Below are 18,340 nucleotides of genomic sequence, written 5' to 3' on the forward strand. Positions count from 1 at the left end.
AAAGGTTTACCCGAGGCAGCGAAACACACACATTAAGACGTCCAAAAAAGAAGCCAAGAGTGTATAGCCAACAAGGTAAACTCTTAACAAAAAGATATGACATCCCATAATCTTCCATAGAACTCAGGGGAGAGGAATGAGTCTACGCGCGAAACTGCGTGTCGAAAAGACAGGGGTTTGGTGGAATGTCCTTCGCACCTACCCGTGGATTTATCCGGGGGTGGATGCTTACAGGGACGGGATTTCTCACGCGCACGTGTGTGTGTGTGTGTAAAAAGGAAATCGTTCCGTCGTCCTCATGGAAATAAAAAGCCCACCAAGGAATATCGTTGTAGGTAATCCCAATCGGAATCCGCGCAGATCCAGCGGATTGGTAGTCCGTTAGGATGTCTGTGCCAGTCCGCCTGAAATTAAGTGGGAGAAACCCAGTTTTAAATATAAGAAATTGTGCTGTTCCACTCTCTTATACTACTCCTTACCTCAAAAGTTTTGTAAGTAAAACTAGCAGCAAATACCCAAGACACCAACTCAACTGGCTTCAGCGTATTCTTCATCTCTATATTGACCCCTGGAACATTTTATTTTCTTCACTGACGCTGCCCGGAGCAAGTGGAGCATACCGCGATAAAAAACTGGCGCCCAGGTGAGCGTCAAACCGACACGTAGTGACGAAAGAGCGTTATAGTAGTTAGGTCAAGTTTTACTTTTATCTATTATGAATATGGCGAGAAATAAAATAAATATGAATTTAAACATTTTATTAGAAATATTCAACTTTTTTATAACAAGGCAATAAAAACCACACTCCACATATTAGTTCGCTTCCTATCATCAATGTGGTTAGGCAACTTAGTACAATTTCTAACCTTAGCACTGGTTGCTGGACTTGCATGTTGTAATATATTGTGCCGCATGTCAGTAAGGTCAGAAACAACGAAAAAAACGTTATAAACTCTAAAATAAACACAATTGGCATTAAAAATATAGTAATATAATAATTGAGGGTCATAATAAGTTGAACATTAGGGTCAGGTATAATTATGGCTGTTTTCATTACATACATTTCAATCAAATAAATCTCTGCTGAATTTTTATCTAGTAAATAGATAATCAGTTTCTTCCTAGACACCTTTTAAATAAATATATATTCTTACAGCTTTTACTTATTGCAGTTGCAGTATTACCAAAGATGTCTTCAGTATACTTCTATATATTAAAGATAATCTCCAATGGACATGCTGAAGAAATGAATGTTGTTCGTTGGGATAGTACAAATAAAATAACAACAACATAATAGAAGAAAGAGTCACAATAATGAAGATCATAAAGGATACCAAAGGGGAATTAAAAACGATTCTTAAAATAGAGAATTACTCATATATCTATGATAAATAGATACAGAATGGTAAAAGACTAGGATATTTAATGGAGATGCTATTTATAGTTTACATAGAAAGTAAACAGACATTAAGGAGATCTAAAAAGATTAAGGATATAGTGAGACAATATATTTCACAGATAAACTGGAAATGCTAGAAACAATTCTGATTTATAATATTATTATATCTGTCTAAGAACTCATCTTGAAAGAGAAGATGTAGTGAAACAGTAATGTGATAGAGAAGCAAAAAAGAAAATAATAAAATGATCTTAAATGGTAAACTGTAAAAGTAAAATCAACAACCACATAATTCGACAGAAACAATTAAAAACGAGTTTTTAACTCTATTCCTATCAACATTTCTCTAAACTTATTCGGTCAAATGAAGAATTATTTGTAAAAGCTTAAAATTTTAACACAGAATGGAACAAAGGCAAAAAATTACATTTTTTAAAATAAAAATTTTAAAATGAATATTTTATTATTGAACGAAGTATCGCATATGGTTGTTCATTTTGTACATTTTCCATATTTGTCTACTGTTATACGTTGAGCCCTATGTTGTTCAGACCAATTTTCTAAGATCATGGTTCCTCCTTAAGTTAGGTATTCTTCTAGATCTGTTTCTTGGATACTAATGCGTGATTCGTGTGGTTCATCTATTGTCAGTTCTTCTCGTCAAATGTCCTGCACATTCCCACTAAAGAGCATGCGTTACTCCATAGTTTCATGTATTATCTGGAGTTTTCGTTTTTCGTATCCATGTCTTTCGACGGGTAGTACGCATTGGTCGAACGTTCTTTTCTTCTTGGTGTAGAGTAGCGTTTAATTATGATCTTGCTTCTTCCATTTATTTGTTGCTGTAATTCCTTAGAATGATTGGCCATCAATATTTTATCGTTAGCGAACATTATGTGGATAATGATATACAACGAGCAGGATGAGAATTTATAAAACAAATAAAAAAATAATAAGGATGACTGACATGAAAACGGTAACAATAATTAAGGGAGCTTTATAGATTGAATGAGAAGTCAGTATGTAAGAGAAGAACCAGCATTGAAGATATGGTGAGAGATGAGGTGAGGTCGGAGAGATCATATCGATAAAATGATAGATCATCGAAATAGTGTGGAGTTGGAGCTCCAGCGTCTCAAGAAGATCTCAGGATGAGGTTAAATATTTGGAATTAAACATGACAAAAAACAGACCTACTTTTATTCGACGATCTCTAAGTACAAGGGCTCGGAGTTTATTAACTACGAGGGTTGTATGAACAGTTTCTGACCTAAGAAACGGTGTTTGTACACAGAATCTATTTCCTCTTCCAATTTCTTAGGTGTATTACATTTATAAACAAACATTTAATGACAGATCGATACTCAATTTTTTCATTTTCAGAAAAATAGTTCAGAAACTAAGCGACCAATTGGTAAAAATTGAGCATCATCTGTGTTGATATCGACACTTTTAGAATAATATTTACGTAACTATTACTCGTTTTCTTTCATTGTTTTTCCACGTAAAAAATTTTGACTTTACATTGGATATTCTTATTTTTTCATATTTACGTATAAAGGAAAACAGTTTTCTTTATATATGAATACTAGAACTAACCCATATGTCAAATTTATGTGAAATTTTCACATATGACGTCTGAAACATGGCGTAAACTAATAATATAATCATAGCAAAACTATTGTCAATCTCTGAAATATCACTCTTCTGCTAAGCCGCCTACCTACCCTATACCCTAAATAAGCGTTTATGTATGCAATCTTCAACAATTTCCTTCTACAAACATCACTTTAGGAATAAAATATCTACGTCTATAGTCTATTTTTGTGTCTATAGACAGTTAAAATATTAAAACATTCGTAATAGGCGTATCACTTTTTTTAATTTGATATTTTTATTGAGTTTATACTTCAAGTATTTTTGTATGAATATATTGAATGTACATTTATTTTTTCACCTAACTAACCTACTTATATCTTCTTGGTGATCTAACCACTGTCATTTCACGATATTTTGCAATTTGGTCAATTTAATTTTTTTTTTTAATCTCTTCATTAGAAGAAAAACAAAGAATACAATTCTTTTCTCCACCATAAATATTTGCCGGTAAATGATGTAAAATAAATGAATATTAATGTTTTTCCATTAACTGAAACTAAAGAACGCTTCCAAATTTTTCCATAATTACACTAGAATTCACAATAATGCACATTGCAACTAAACTTTTAAGAATACACAACTTGGGTCTTATTTCTAAATGGAAAAACCTAAAATCGTATTTTCTGTGAAATTTGTTGGGATAAAATAAAACACAATTCCTAAATTTTATTGGCAAATAGTACTTATTGAAAAAATTGTATGATACGGCTATGAAATATTTTGTACCCAGAGATTTTGGTCTATCTAACATTTTTTTATTGTTCTATACTGCTTATGGTTACAAAAGACGAAAAAAAGACCGAAAACTTATATAGCTCCGATACAATTGTATCAATTTAACTGTACCAAGTTTTGCTTAGAAATTAGGATTTATTACTCTCTTGTCAATGAAAATAGACTATAGTTTGGAAATTACAGTGATATAAAAAATCGTTATATACTCACTCTTATGAGAATATTTAAATCTTTGGAACAAAACTAATTTCATCAATTCACAAACGTGCCTCGTTAAACAGACAACTGCATCTTGATCTAAATTCGGAGTATCTTTTTTATCACTAAGATATTTGGCAACTAACATGGACATTTCGCTAACTGCAAACACTGGATAGTAGTGAGCGTTGATAAATATTAAACATTCGAATAATAGTTCTGGATCAAATTTCATAATTTTCACAATATTTTCTATTTATCGCTCAAATTTAATTTTCAACGAAACTTTAAAAGATAATAAAACACAGCTTTGTTTATTCTGTATATTTTTAGAATGCTATTTGGCAACGGTGAACGCTTTCAATTCGAGCTCACACTGCGTTGACTAGTGGTAGAGATGTGACCGTATTTAGTTGACGGTTTTTATTGGAACGTTCCTCAACTCAATAAGTTTGATGTTTGAACCAAATGATCTATAGCTTTAATACATAACAGTGAATAGTTCCAATATTATTTTATTCGCACCCTATATTTTATTATGAATGAATTATTGAATATTTTTTATACTGACACACTGTTTATACTACCACTACAGTTTACCTTAATTTTTTTTATACAGGGTATGTATAAAAAGTGTTCAAATTTTAACCTCATAAATATCTAATTAAGCTTTGAACACTTGAAAACATTTTTCAAAATAGATTCAAATATGTCTGATCTCTCTTAAAGCAACCGAACAGAAACCATTTTCATATCTTGCTAAAAAAATAATTTATAAGGTTCTGCAACCGTCAATTTTTTTACAAAAAAATTAATAACTCAAAAAGTATGCATTTTTCGGAAAAAGTTTTCAGACAAAAGTATACTAAAATTTTACGCAGATTCCAAAAATGTATTAATATTTAGGGTGTTCCGTTTAAAATAATAAAGTTACAGTCGACTTTATTTGACGATGTATCCGAAATTCTTAGAAATGTGGAAATTTGACTTATTTTTTATTATTGTAGGTAAATTTGATAGTGCCGGCATAGCTACAGGTACTTTAGATGTTAGTATCGGCAAGATAGAATCGATACGATTAAATGTACACTCCGAAAGTGATAATTGGGCCATATTAAGTGAGGTAAGATACAGATTTAGATATAATAAATTATTTTTTATCTGCGTGAATATTTACAGGATGAGTATATTTTTTCCTATTTAAATTTCCACCATAATTGTCTTTTTTCTGATGTGCACTTTCACCAAACACTGTATATAAATGACTATTTATTTTAAGTTGACTAATAATCCTCACAAGCTCATGCTCAAGAAAGAGTTTTTTTGTTGCGTCATATCTGCGTTCTAAAGCGGATTACGAAACTGTGTTTACCGAATTTCAACAACAATTTCTGAGCTCGCCACTGCCATCGTTCAACAGTGTGGAAGATGTACCAGACATTCTTAAAAACGGACTCTGTTGTCGACGAGCCGCGTTTTGGGCGACGGGTATCCATAACAACAACTAACAACTAAAATATTGAAACAGTTTTTTACGAAGAATGTTGAAAAGCGTGCACTAACTAGTTTATCGTCCGCGTCTCCTCCATGGATTTCCCGGGGATTATTTCGATCGCAGATTGGAATTTCGCGAATAGTACCTCCGATGCAGTCAGGATGATTGCAGCATTCCATTGTGTAGTTTGATGAAGCTGAACGGTACTGGAACAACTAGAATTCTCACGTCTTGAAGAAGAATTAAACCTGCCTGGGGTGTGTGTATGGGCAGGTATCCATGCGGAAGGTCTCATAATTTTTTGAAAGTCACGTGACGGGCCCAAGTTATCTGGAAATGCTCAAAGATTTACGTCGGCAAATGGACAACAATTCAGCACTACGAGCTATGTGCGCGGTAGAACCTTAATGTGCATTTTGGAGAAAAAAAATTGAAACTCTTCGCGGACAGCTTGATATGCTTCGCCGGTTTGCCTCTCTGTTGAGAAATGTTGCCGTAAATACATTGATCAAGATCGGCATCAATTTGAACATTTACAATAATCCTTTTTCGAATCACTTTTGTAATTTCTTCTTCTAAATTCATTTTGATTCAGCATTTTTTTATCTTAATGCAAATTTGTTGCTTAATTATTATCTAGTTTTCAAGTTAGTTGTAACAAAAACTTTCAATGAATATCTGCATATATGGTGAGTTAAAAAGTAGAATTATTATTTTATAATATTTTTAAAGGGTTTCATTGATATTTTATTCTTTAAAAAACTTATATTTGATTCATCAAAGAGACATTTCAAATGTTATTACTTAATAAAAATGAACCATAGCAATATTTAAATGGAATAATATTGAAATAAATATCTAAGTATTTATCTACAACGTGTGTGTAACTTTGTATTTGGTTTTCAAATTAATTTACTACCTTTCTCAAACTGTTTACGTAAATATTATTAGAAACTTCTCCCATCTTGTCTATTATTCCAATTGCTGTTGTTTTTTGTATATCTATTTTTTTATATAGCCCCACAACACAAAATCCTTCCCTCCGTTTGATGCCATGCCTGTATTCAAGCGTGGGCTATTTCCATGAAAATTTGGTTGAAATGGTCTCTATATGTCTCTATTCGGAATAGTTGTTCTACTCCCAGTCCGGTCCAATTTTTTATATTTCGTAGCTACGATAGCTTTTTGCGACCTATCCATTTCCTGTCCTCAACCTTTCCCTGAATGATCAGGTGAGGGACGTGATATTTGATACCTCGATTTATATGCCCGAATTAAATTACCTTTCTGGTTTTCATGAAATTTAGGAGTTCTGGATTTTTATTCAGCGGTTTGAGCTCTTTTTCATTACTGGTATGTGCAGTCTACGGGATCTTGAGGAGGTTTCTATAGTGAAAGTTTTCAATCTTCGCTCTTTTATGTTTATTCTACCTGCATCCATCCATTTTTTTTCTTGACTTTTATATTAATACCCATCTTTGCCCAGCGGCATTTGCAAATTTGTTTTCTGCAAGGAGGTCAGTACCATCTGTGTACTTACGTTGTTTATTATTTCGCCTCCTATTTTTACTCCCTCTGTCTTACCATATAAAGCCTCCCGAAATATGTTCTCTGGTTAAAGCTTGAACAAAGGGATGATAAAAGACATCCCTCCATCACTCCGCTTTTATTGGTATTCCAATTGTAACACTGTTTGATTACTACTGTTTGACGATTATACAAAATTAACAACCGAATATTTAACTAAGTATCGTCCGATCACATTTTATCATTAAAAAACTTTCGGCTGGGAAAACGAAACAGATTTTAACAAGCGAGAAAATTCGGTTTGTTTTGAGTTGTCGTTTGCAAAAGCCTGCTACGGCGAAGCCATTCATCCAGGAGCTTTCGTTATACTAGATGGCTCCATTATTAAATATTGAAGGCTTAGAGTCCCTCGTCCACTGTTTCTTGTCAGTGTTGTGTACTTCCAAGCACTTATTATTATCAGTCATAGGAGCCAGTTACTACCTCCTGCAATTCATTAAGGATATATAGATATATGCCGACTTAAACCGTGTGGTACCAAGAATCACGATATACTGAACTCTGTCCAGCTGTTTTGGGTAAAAAGTGACCACTAGAGGCTTCACCCATTGTTATAATTGAGGTGTCATTATTGCGTCTGTTGGTATTGGTCTACGGTCACCGGTCTACGTGCCGTAAGGCCCATGATATCGGACCTGTAGAGCAGCGGCGTCTTTGCCTGGGTAAGTCGTCAGTATTGGTCTTGCTGTCTTGCTGTCTTGCTCAGATTAGCATTTAAGTTTTTGCTATAGAGTTGGGAAAAAAAGTTTGTACAGTGGGCAACCTCTGGTAGTCATCGTTTCGACAGCTCCGCTATTTAGTTGGGAGGATACACAATACTGAGAGAGCAAAGGCCCTATTGATCTAATTATTGCCAAGTCTCTCAAGTACCAGACAGATTACTTCAAAGAAAATTTTGTTGATTGTTTATTTCATTACATACGTAGTGCAGTTCTTGAGTTCTTAACCGCACATAGAAAGAAAGGTCATAAATGTGATGAAATGTTATTATTTTTTAATATATTCTCCCCTTATTTCCACACACTTTTCAAAACGTCCCACTAAAGCTTCTACAACGCTAGAATAATATGATGTATCTTTAGAATCAAAATGCTTGTACACCACTTGTTCAATTTCATCGTCGCCGTTTAATCTTTTGTCCTTTAAGTCGGCCTTCAACTTTACGAACAAAAAATAGTTGTGCAGGATCAGATCAGAGTTATATGGTGGATGGTCAATCTCTATGAAGCGACATTTGTGTACAGTAGCCTCGTTAGCAATGTGAACTGGAGCATTGAAACTTACAACTGTCGCGTAGATAAAGATTTTTGCGAACTCACTCTATTTCCTATATGAGGCTAAGAACTGATGGACTGCACTAAGTATTAACGAAAAATGGAGTCCGGTATCTTTTTAAAATATAATACAATATAATATAATATAATATAATTATTATGTGAATATCATGACACAAATAAAATTGAGAAATATAATACTTAGCAACAGATAACAAAATTCAAAAGAGAACAAGGTGCACTACAATAGATCAAATTTCAACATTGAGAGAGGTTTTTAATCGAACAAATAAATACGAACTACCATTTTATGGACTTGGAGACTTGATATACTCTAAAGCAGTGGTCGCCAAACTTTTGAGTTAGTGAGCCATTCTAGCATTTTTCACACTAAACCTTTTAGTGAGCTAGGATATTGAGCCAAAGAAAGTACAAAAAATAGAATTTAAACCAGTTTATTACAAACATTTATTTTTAGTATTAATCAAAATATATAGGAAGTGTAACAAAAAAAGGTCATTTCAATGAGAGGAGTGGGACTCTTTTCGCTCATCTACTATTTTTTTGAAGTTTGGAGAATATGTTGTAGCCGCCATATTGATGCAGTTGTCCAAATGTTCATCAGTCAGTCTGTTTATGTATTTGTTTTTTATGAATTTCATACTTGAAACAGATGCTTCACACAAGTATGTAGAACTGAACATAGCTTTCCATCTCAATGCAACTTATACCATAATTGGATACTTTTCTTTGGGGACTAGAGGCCATACATTTTCAGGGGTAGAGAAGGATTTTAGGTTCAGGTCATTCTGAAAATCAACAACTTCTATTTCAACGGCAGCCTGATCTCCACCAAAATGCTTTACAACACAAGCTGAAAAATCTTCTGCATCGATTTCTACAAAGGGAGAGTTGACTGTGCCATAATCAACATGCTTTTAAAATCTTGGAATCGTCGATTAAATTGTTGTCTTAAGTCTGATAGAATTTCCACTTATTCTTGTTTATTGCTGGGGTGTTGTTGAGGATTTTGATTATCAACGATCTGTTTCAGACTAGGAAAGTGCTTGTATTTAAACTGGGTTATATTCTTTTCCCACAGCTTGAGCTTTTATCAGAATGATGTTACATATGAAATCATTCCACCGATGTTCTTATTTTTGCCTTGAAGCTGCAAGCCATCCAACTTTTCAGTTATATCAGTAAGAAAGGAAAAATCTTGAAGTCATGTGGGATCTTCCAGTTCGGTGAGATGCTCACCCCGATCTTTTAAGGAAAAATAACTACAACGATCAAAATCAGTTTTAAGCTTTGAAACTAAATCAGAACTCATAGCTCCAGCTCTTCGCATCATTGTATTAGCAGAAAGCTGAACGGATTGTATCTGCAGCTTCTAAAAATGCAGTTTTAATCAACTGACCATCTTTGTACGGTTTCCTATGTTGAGTGATAACCTTGGAAACCCGAAATGACGCCTCGGTAGTTGTCTTGTTCTTGTCTAGTGTTTCAAAAAAAGTTGACTTTTCTGCATTTAGCTGAGATTTTAACTACATCACCTTCTCTTTTCTCAGAGCTGAATTCAGCGGATAATCTTTTTCAATTTCACTGTGACCTGTCTTGAAATGACGCTCAACATTTCCTTTCTTTCCAACAGAGACACTCACAGTTTTCGGCTTTTTGCTTGAACTAGTAAAAACACACGAGGAAAGAGCTTAAACGTGTACACGTGAATTAAACACATACGGCCCAGGCATTACCTTACTTTGGCTACATGCGTGACAATAACAGTCTGCGAAACGAAAACGTGTAATTCCGGCAATGACTAATCGGCTGCAGCACCCCCAGTCACTCAGTGCTGCTAACCCTCTGAGCTTCACCGCGATCGACTGTTTGGCGACAACTGCTCTAAAGGCATTACAGAAGCTCTAACCAATCAAGATGTTGTCAAACCATATTTAGGAATACAATGAAGCTACAGTTAGAGCTATAAAGAATCTCCAGAATTGCCAACCGAGAGAGGAGTACGACAACGTGACGTCATACCTTCCTAACTGGTGGTGATACAAAAGTCTATACATAGATGGAGAATATCTTTACCACCTAACTACGTAAAGCGCACTCAACCTTATTTACCAGGTGGTGTAGGGCCAAATGTGTGCATTTGCCAGTCTCGTAGACATATACTAATTCTTGACATTAGCTAGCAACATAAAATATACAGGGTATCGCATTAAACAAGGAATGAGCCACCCTGTAGAAACCAACATATTTTCAAAACCAGTTTCATTCCCAATAATTGTTATTAATATTTTTTTTTATTTCAGATTCATCTCCAAGACGAATCAAGATTGAGGTGACAGACTAGTCCTATTCAAACATATTCAATATTTTTGCAATGATGAATTTTGGATTCAAAATCCTTCGTCTGTGATATTTTTACTACAAGTTAACTATCAAGAAATGATTATATATATGTTAAAGTGAGCTACTTTATCCAGAAACTACGTACTGATTTCAAAACGACTGAGGATGTTTGGAATTGAATACTACGTTTGTTCATATACTTGAAATTATTGGATTTCTTTGTTTATATTTTTTTCATATTTGCATTTAGCTGTCATAAAACATTCGATTATTTTCATTTAAACATGTTTTTGGAATAAATTTTTTTTCCCGAAAGACAACCAATCGAGTTACATGTGCGGGGATATATTGAAAAATTCTCAACCTACTATATAACCAAAAAAAATTTCAATGTCAAAATATTCTCATATTCTCCTCTTAACTGGATACATTTATTACAGCGAACCCGCAACGTCTCTAGACCTTTCAAAAAAATGTTTCTGATCCAAATCGGCGATGACACCTGTTTATACACTCTCCATCGATAGATATACATGACTTCATTAAACGCCAACTAAAGGAAGAATACGGAAAATGGATACGGCAGACTAAATAGAATACCGTGGGATACTAAGAAAACTATAACAAAAAAAAAATAGAAGCCACGGAAATGGACGCAGTAAGAAGACAAAATAGTACGTTACGGTTATATCGAATCAGAAACTACACAATATAAAAGCGAATTAACCTGGAACAAACAATTATATAATTTATTGAGGAGAAGCAGTTAATTTGGTCCACGATTATCATGAATGCATGGAATAAGAAAATCAATTGGTGTACGAAATCTGAACGATAACAACTGCAGCGACAGGAAAAAATGGCAGCTAGGCGTCGGACAAGGTCGTAGGAGGTTTTAAACCCGAATTTATATAAAGAAAACAAAAATTTTGATTACTACGCCATTTATAATCATACGGACCTAATTGAAAATAAAACAATTAAAGTGGTAATAAACGTGGTGATACTAGTATTTATACAGTAAATGTTAAGAAAAAAGGTTTTGGCTCTGGTGGTTAAACAATTACTCTATTTGGAATATTGGTGAAATTAAAGTTTGTGAGTCTGATAACTTAAGCAAGAAAAAAGATACAATGAACCTAACTACAGAATACACAAAACTTGACCTTCAATTGCTATGGAATTGTGAACAGAATTACTTCCGAAAAACTAACTGAGGGGTAAAAAAGCGAATTGTATTCTAATGATTATTCTGCCTCCGGGAATGGTTTAGGTCATCAATTTGATGCATTATTCACCTTAATAGCAAGCTCATTGTTTATCACATTCCCCTTACTATACTATTGTTTACTTGTGTACGTTAGCTTACCCTTTCCTAGACATTCCCAGATCTTTAACTTTACAGTTATCGCGTCTGATTTTTTAACACCATCAGATGCGGGGAGCACAATTGTAATCCATTAATTTTTTAAATCTAAAAATGTTATTACGACACTACATTGTATAAAATTTATTTAAAATGTAATTATCCATATTCGAAAAACAATTTTTAAATTAAGAAACATGTTTTTGTATATAATTAATTTGAATCAGGAAAAAATCATTTAAGCAAAGCTTAGCTAGACAGCTGGACAAGGTCATTGACTAAAGTTACTGCAAGATTTTTTCATGGTTTTGTTCTCGTACTTCCACAATAATAGCAATGTCCAGTGGTTGAGTTACTATTGTTTATGTCTCTTAGAATTTTAGTGAAAATCTTATGCGTTGCTTCATTTGTGGTGATATGTAGGAATTTTGGAACCGACAGGTCTTATTAGATGTAACGCCTTCTCCTCCAATTTTTTTATACATTATCAAGTTGATGAAGTAGTGTGTTTCATAAGTTCATAACTTCCCCCGTCACATAGAAAGAAATATCATTATTTTTCAATATATTCTTCCTTTATTTTCACAAGTTTTCCAGAACGACTAACGAAAGCTTCTATGCCACACAAAAATATTATGCATCTTTAGAGTCAAAATGCAGCTGTTAAATCTTTCAGCCCTGAACTCGGCCTTCAGCTTTTCGAACAAAAATAAGTCGGACCGGGCCAGATCAGGACTATATGGTGGGTGGAATCCCAAAATAATATAGTCATAACTTTTTTGGTGTTTTTCGCGACCTTTGCTTTTTTGGCACGGGCTCTACTTTCTTATGTCACTCCATGAAATCTTTTTAAGATATCGGATCATTAAAAGACCATAGTTTCATAACTCTTATAATTAATCGGATTATATTTTCTTGGATCTCGTATAGTTTCTAAAAATCGCTCCACTCGACACTGCTGTGCTCAGAAATCGAGGCAATTTGCACCACGTCATCCTTTATTCATTCTTGCCTTTATCGAAAGAACATGACAATGACAATCAATCGAAGCAGCAAATTGAAACTTTATATAAAGCTTATTGAGACTTGTCACTGACGTGAACGCATTCTATTTATTATATGAGGCCCATAACTCATGGATCGCACTTCTATTAATCACATTCCACTGCACTCCAGTATCGTCATCCATAGCCAATTTTATTCATTTTTGGGCAATACGAGATCAAAGTGCACTTACCATGGTAAAAACTAAATAAGATTTATTTTCTCGTCTACTTTTTCCAGTTACAAATTCTGGTGGAAATTGGGTGTCATTTTTACGAATCTTACCTATAATAGTTAACCCTGCTTCTAGGATTTCGATGCTTAATAGAACGCTTGTAAAATCATTGTTGTAATATTTCTGTCCGTGCCTTCAAGATGTTTCACCATTCTTTTAACCACATTCGCACCAGTCAACTTTAATTTTTAACTCTCTCTCGGGTTCTTAAGCACAATACATTTCTATATTAAAGATATTTTTTGTGTTAACTGGTGCGAAAATAGCATTTGTCACTAAAGCATCTAGTTGCTGATATAATGGCAAATACTGGGAGGGTGGATAATTTTTCTGGAAATTCTGGATACACATTTCGATAAGGCTCTTATTGGAGTTAATTTAGCAAATTATTTTCATTGATTTCTAGTTGTAATATTATCAAATCTAATACATTTCATTAGAAGAAGAAAACGAGATGCATAAATGGTCAAAAATATTTTGGCGTTGATATTTTTAAATTTATGCAAGCTATAGAATACCTATTAGCTCTTCTACATCCTCATCATCTCTGAGATGTGTATATTGGCATCTAACACTATTGATATTGGTAGATCGTGTTAATGAATCTATTATTTTTTTCTTCTAAAAACAGTTGTAGGTAATCGTAGGACAATATTGGCGGAACGTGTTCTTGAGATCAGAGGAGGGTACCCTGTTTCCCACTATAGTATCGTACGGAGTATGTAACTGGGGTATCATTTTTAGCCACTTTGAAACCGTCGTGTGAATCTAGTTCTTGCTCTGAATAAGAACTGTACTCTGAAGACGGGTTCTCAGTATCTGTAACGTGATTAGATACTTTTATCTAGGTACGCTTCATCAATAGAAAAAATTTTTCTGATTTTCAACTTCGTTTAACCATTCTAGTACCACCTACTCAAATTTTGGATCGCTCTTCCTCATTCCTATTGTTTCAGACATTATAGATCATAACTAATACTAAAATAAAACTAACTAACATAATATGAAAATTAATACTAACGCTATTGAACAATAGTGACAAAATCAACCTCAAGAACAGAATTTTCCATAAAGAGGAGCGGTAACGTATTGAAACAAAAGAAAATATGTTGCATTTTCATGCGTCGACTGCAGGGTTAAAGTATATATGACATTCCAGCTGAGTGCTTCGATGGTTGCGTGATTATTCACATACTTCAACTTGTCTACAATTAGTGCATTCTAATAAGTGATCACAACATCTGAAATTCTCTTTTGGTTGTTCAACATCGCAATTACGCTCATTGTGGTCGCAGCGAAAACGTCACTAATGACATCATAACTAACGCTACCCATGTTAAGAGGTGGGTCGAAAGGAGCGGAATTTTCGAAACTCAAAGCACAAAGATTGCATCCATGAGAATCTACCTCATTATTTGATGTGGCAAGGGATACTAGAAGTAGTTTTGAAGCATTCTTGTGACGCAGCACCAAATAACTTACTATCACCGTAGAAGATATTTTGATTTTACTTACTTACTAAGTGGAACGGGAAAGACCGTGGTCGTGAACGTTTTTGTCGGGAGTACTTAGTGGAATGTATCAAATAATGGATATATGTCTCCACCATCTTATTCCGAATAATAAATATCTTGACTTAGGTATACCAGAACTTTATAGAAATTAAAGTATTATAAGACCATTTTATGCGTGCATTTTAAAATAGAATAGTTACTTTATTAAGCAATTATTAGTGGAGAAACAACGAAGTTATATTATTGAATGAATTTTTCTTAACACTCGTTAAATGTGATATGTGAACTATTCAGATACAGGATTTTATTATTATTACGTTATCCTACTACTATTGGAATATTTTCAAAGAGATATTATTTTCAAAATACGAGTATGTTTTGCTGAAATTATCCAAAGTATATTATTTTACAATCAAGATACAATCTTTCTATATTACACCTTGGAAACATTTATGTTATCATTACATTGTTGCCAGTTTTTGACATTCTAGTAGTGATTCTCGTTTATTATAATTTTTTACGCTTCTACTAATTCTAGGATTTGTTTTTGTTTTCAAAAAATTAATAACATATATGTATAATTGCATATAGGAATGTATTTAAATATCCAAAATTGTTCTTAGTTTATTATAATGGGCATTTTTATTTATTTGTATACTAATATTTTATATTTGTTTTTCAGTTATTTACAACTTTATATCATTTATTGTTTTTATGAAATTCAATAAAATATATTTACTGTACACTATATTAATTCATATCCTTTCATATACGAGGGTATATATATATATATATATATATATATATATATATATATATATATATATATATATATATATATATATATATATATATATATATATATATATATATATATATATATATATATATATATATATATATATATATATATATATATATATATATATATATATATATATATATATATATATATATATATATATATATATATATATATATATATATATATATATATATATATATATATATATATATATATATATATATATATATATATATATATATATATATATATATATATATATATATATATATATATATATATATATATATATATATATATATATATATATATATATATAATTATTTGACATATTCTTCTTTTTTGTAAAAAATGGAAATAAGTCGCTCAAAAAAAGCTCGTGTCGATTGATGCAACGAAATGCTCAAAAAATTCAATCGCTGTGCTTCAAAAGACGTCTGTAAGATCATGAAAGGCGACGATTCATGTCTATTGACTTGAAACTGAATAACCATTGACAACAAGATGTCGTTTCACTCGTTCGCCAGAAGTGTTAGAAAAAATCAAGGAAACAATCGCAGGAGACGAATCAAAACAAAAACAGTCAGATGGGTCATTCGCCGTACAGTTAGTTCTTCTTGTCTTCTTGGATCCCCAATGATTTCTTCTTATTCCCGCAGATCAAAAATAAATCTAATTTAGAAGCTAAATAGGTTTCAGCTAATGAGCATTCTCTATTAGCCAGAACATCAAACCGCAAATTTTTAGAACCGGAAGCGCCATTCTCTCTACAGACAGACTGACGGATATGCAGATAGAATTTTTGCATGAGCTGTCCGTTTTAAAACATTATGAAATAAAAATAATGGAGAAACATAATGAGTCCTAATGTCTGGTTGTAAAGACACTGATTTGTAAATTCTCTAAAGTAAATAATTACAGGCAATGATACCTCAAAAACTACTAATCAAGAGTCCTCCGGACTCATTATTGTTGGTTTTTTAAATAATTAACTTATACTCTTTCTTCTTATACACTTTTTATTTATCAACTCCATGTACAATACAAATCTTATTAATATATCATCTTAACCTTAATCATGAATAATTCTCGATAATTCTCTATGATTCTCACTAACTGACTTCTTCTTTTTTTTTTTTTTTTTTTTTTTTTTTTTTATATTTTCATATATCTTAACAGTAGGCCAGAAAGTAAAAAAACTAATACCTATATTATTAAACACAAACCAGAAAAGTATTATTTTTAACAATTATATGTATGGTACGCATTAATTGGTATGCTAACAGGTATTCTCTAGTTCAGTTGAGACTGTACTGTCAACGTGTGAAGAAGCAATATTTACAGTTGGGTAACCTAAACCAGAGCGTAGAGGAAACGTTATGCTTTTGATGTGACCTCGGTAAACATTTATTTTCTCAAACAAAAGCAATTTCTCCTAATAAAGAAAACACAGGTTGCAAGCTGCTAACTAATTTTGGACTGAATTTTTCTGAATAGAATGAGCGGTTCCAAACAGAAGCTCAGAACCCACAAAAACTTCAAAAGGACACCCAAGAAGATGAGGGAGAAACCCCAATCTTCATGGATAGCTCGGTAACAGAAAAGGAATATTCAGAGTAGGCTAAAAAGTGAATGTAATAACTTTCAAGTGCAAATTTACGCAATAGAGGAGAAAGCGGGTGTTAAATAAATGGTGTATCAAGCATCAACTCAATAATAAGTGGAAGAAAAGTCTAAAGTGGATAAGTTAGCAAAGAGTGAGTTGAGAAAAGATGATGACGAAGAGATAATTACTGGGCTATTATCGATGGAATTGTTATTCATCTTGATATATGGCCTAACAAATATCCAGAGCGATTTGGTTAAGGATCAATGGAGAGAAAACAAACCAGAAGATCATTGAAGTGAATACTGGACATTGTACTATTGGTAAAAGACTCCAGAAATTGGGGATGGCAACGGACAACCATTGCATTATACGTATAACGGAGAAAGTCAAATGCTGAGAGATGACAGTATTGATTGTCTTGAAGAAATAGCAGAATTTGATATATATTATTGTAAAAAAATAGGCAGGTGGTTGGGTGGTTAACTAACTTTCTAAATTGTGGAAAATAAAGCATATAACAAGGGCCCTAGGCTTACAAGGAAACAACGACTAATTTAGGTCGAAGTTACCAGCGCTAACCTAATCTAATTTACCTTTTGGTGAAAGAAAAATCAAAAATATATGATATTCACTGAATATATGCTTGATGTGACTGCTAGATATGGAAAATAGTCTTACGAACTTGTCCACGACATGGAAAATCCGGTTCGGTTAGGTTAGGTGAATTTGGTGAACTCACCGAGTTCTCGCAAAGTCTGTTTACATGTTTATGTTATATTTTCAGAACCAATTTCTGCGAAGACCTTTATATTTATTTGTTTTTTGATTTATTTCTGTAATTATTACAACTGAAGAGTCATTATATAATTGAAGATCATAGTGAGGGGATGAAAGTAGTAAAAAGTAACCGGTGAATTTGAATAAATTAGTGAATAGTTAATTATTATAAATAGGGAGTAGTCTAGTGTAAGTCGGTGAGTGAATTGAATAAGAGAAATTGTCTATAAATTATATTAAAAAACAACGAAACCCAAGATAAAAGCATTCGTTGATTTC

The 18,340-nt window shown here is 32.8% G+C and overlaps 2 protein-coding genes across 3 annotated transcripts in view; one reads left to right on the top strand and one right to left on the bottom strand.

The window, feature by feature from the left end:
• Nucleotides 1–15,613, top strand: part of LOC130892243 (alpha-1,3-mannosyl-glycoprotein 4-beta-N-acetylglucosaminyltransferase B) — a 65,182-nt gene extending 49,569 nt beyond the window's left edge. For both annotated transcript variants that reach the window (XM_057797505.1, XM_057797504.1), the window contains 2 exons: nucleotides 4,999–5,114; nucleotides 10,672–15,613. In XM_057797505.1, the coding sequence (XP_057653488.1) occupies nucleotides 4,999–5,114; nucleotides 10,672–10,704 (149 nt within the window). In that variant the 3' untranslated portion in view covers nucleotides 10,705–15,613. The remainder of the gene's footprint in view (nucleotides 1–4,998; nucleotides 5,115–10,671) is intronic.
• On the bottom strand, nucleotides 744–4,324 carry LOC130892244 (uncharacterized). The gene is made up of 2 exons (XM_057797506.1): nucleotides 4,004–4,324; nucleotides 744–954 (listed from the first exon to the last, which is right to left on the bottom strand). Exons 1-2 carry the CDS (start codon nucleotides 4,224–4,226, stop codon nucleotides 761–763), a joined length of 417 nt encoding a protein of 138 aa, XP_057653489.1. The 5' UTR covers nucleotides 4,227–4,324; the 3' UTR covers nucleotides 744–760.
• Nucleotides 15,614–18,340: the final 2,727 nt, after the last annotated feature.

The sequence above is a fragment of the Diorhabda carinulata genome, chromosome 4, assembly GCF_026250575.1.
Source record: "Diorhabda carinulata isolate Delta chromosome 4, icDioCari1.1, whole genome shotgun sequence".
In the NCBI taxonomy this organism is placed as follows: Eukaryota; Metazoa; Arthropoda; class Insecta; order Coleoptera; family Chrysomelidae; genus Diorhabda; species Diorhabda carinulata.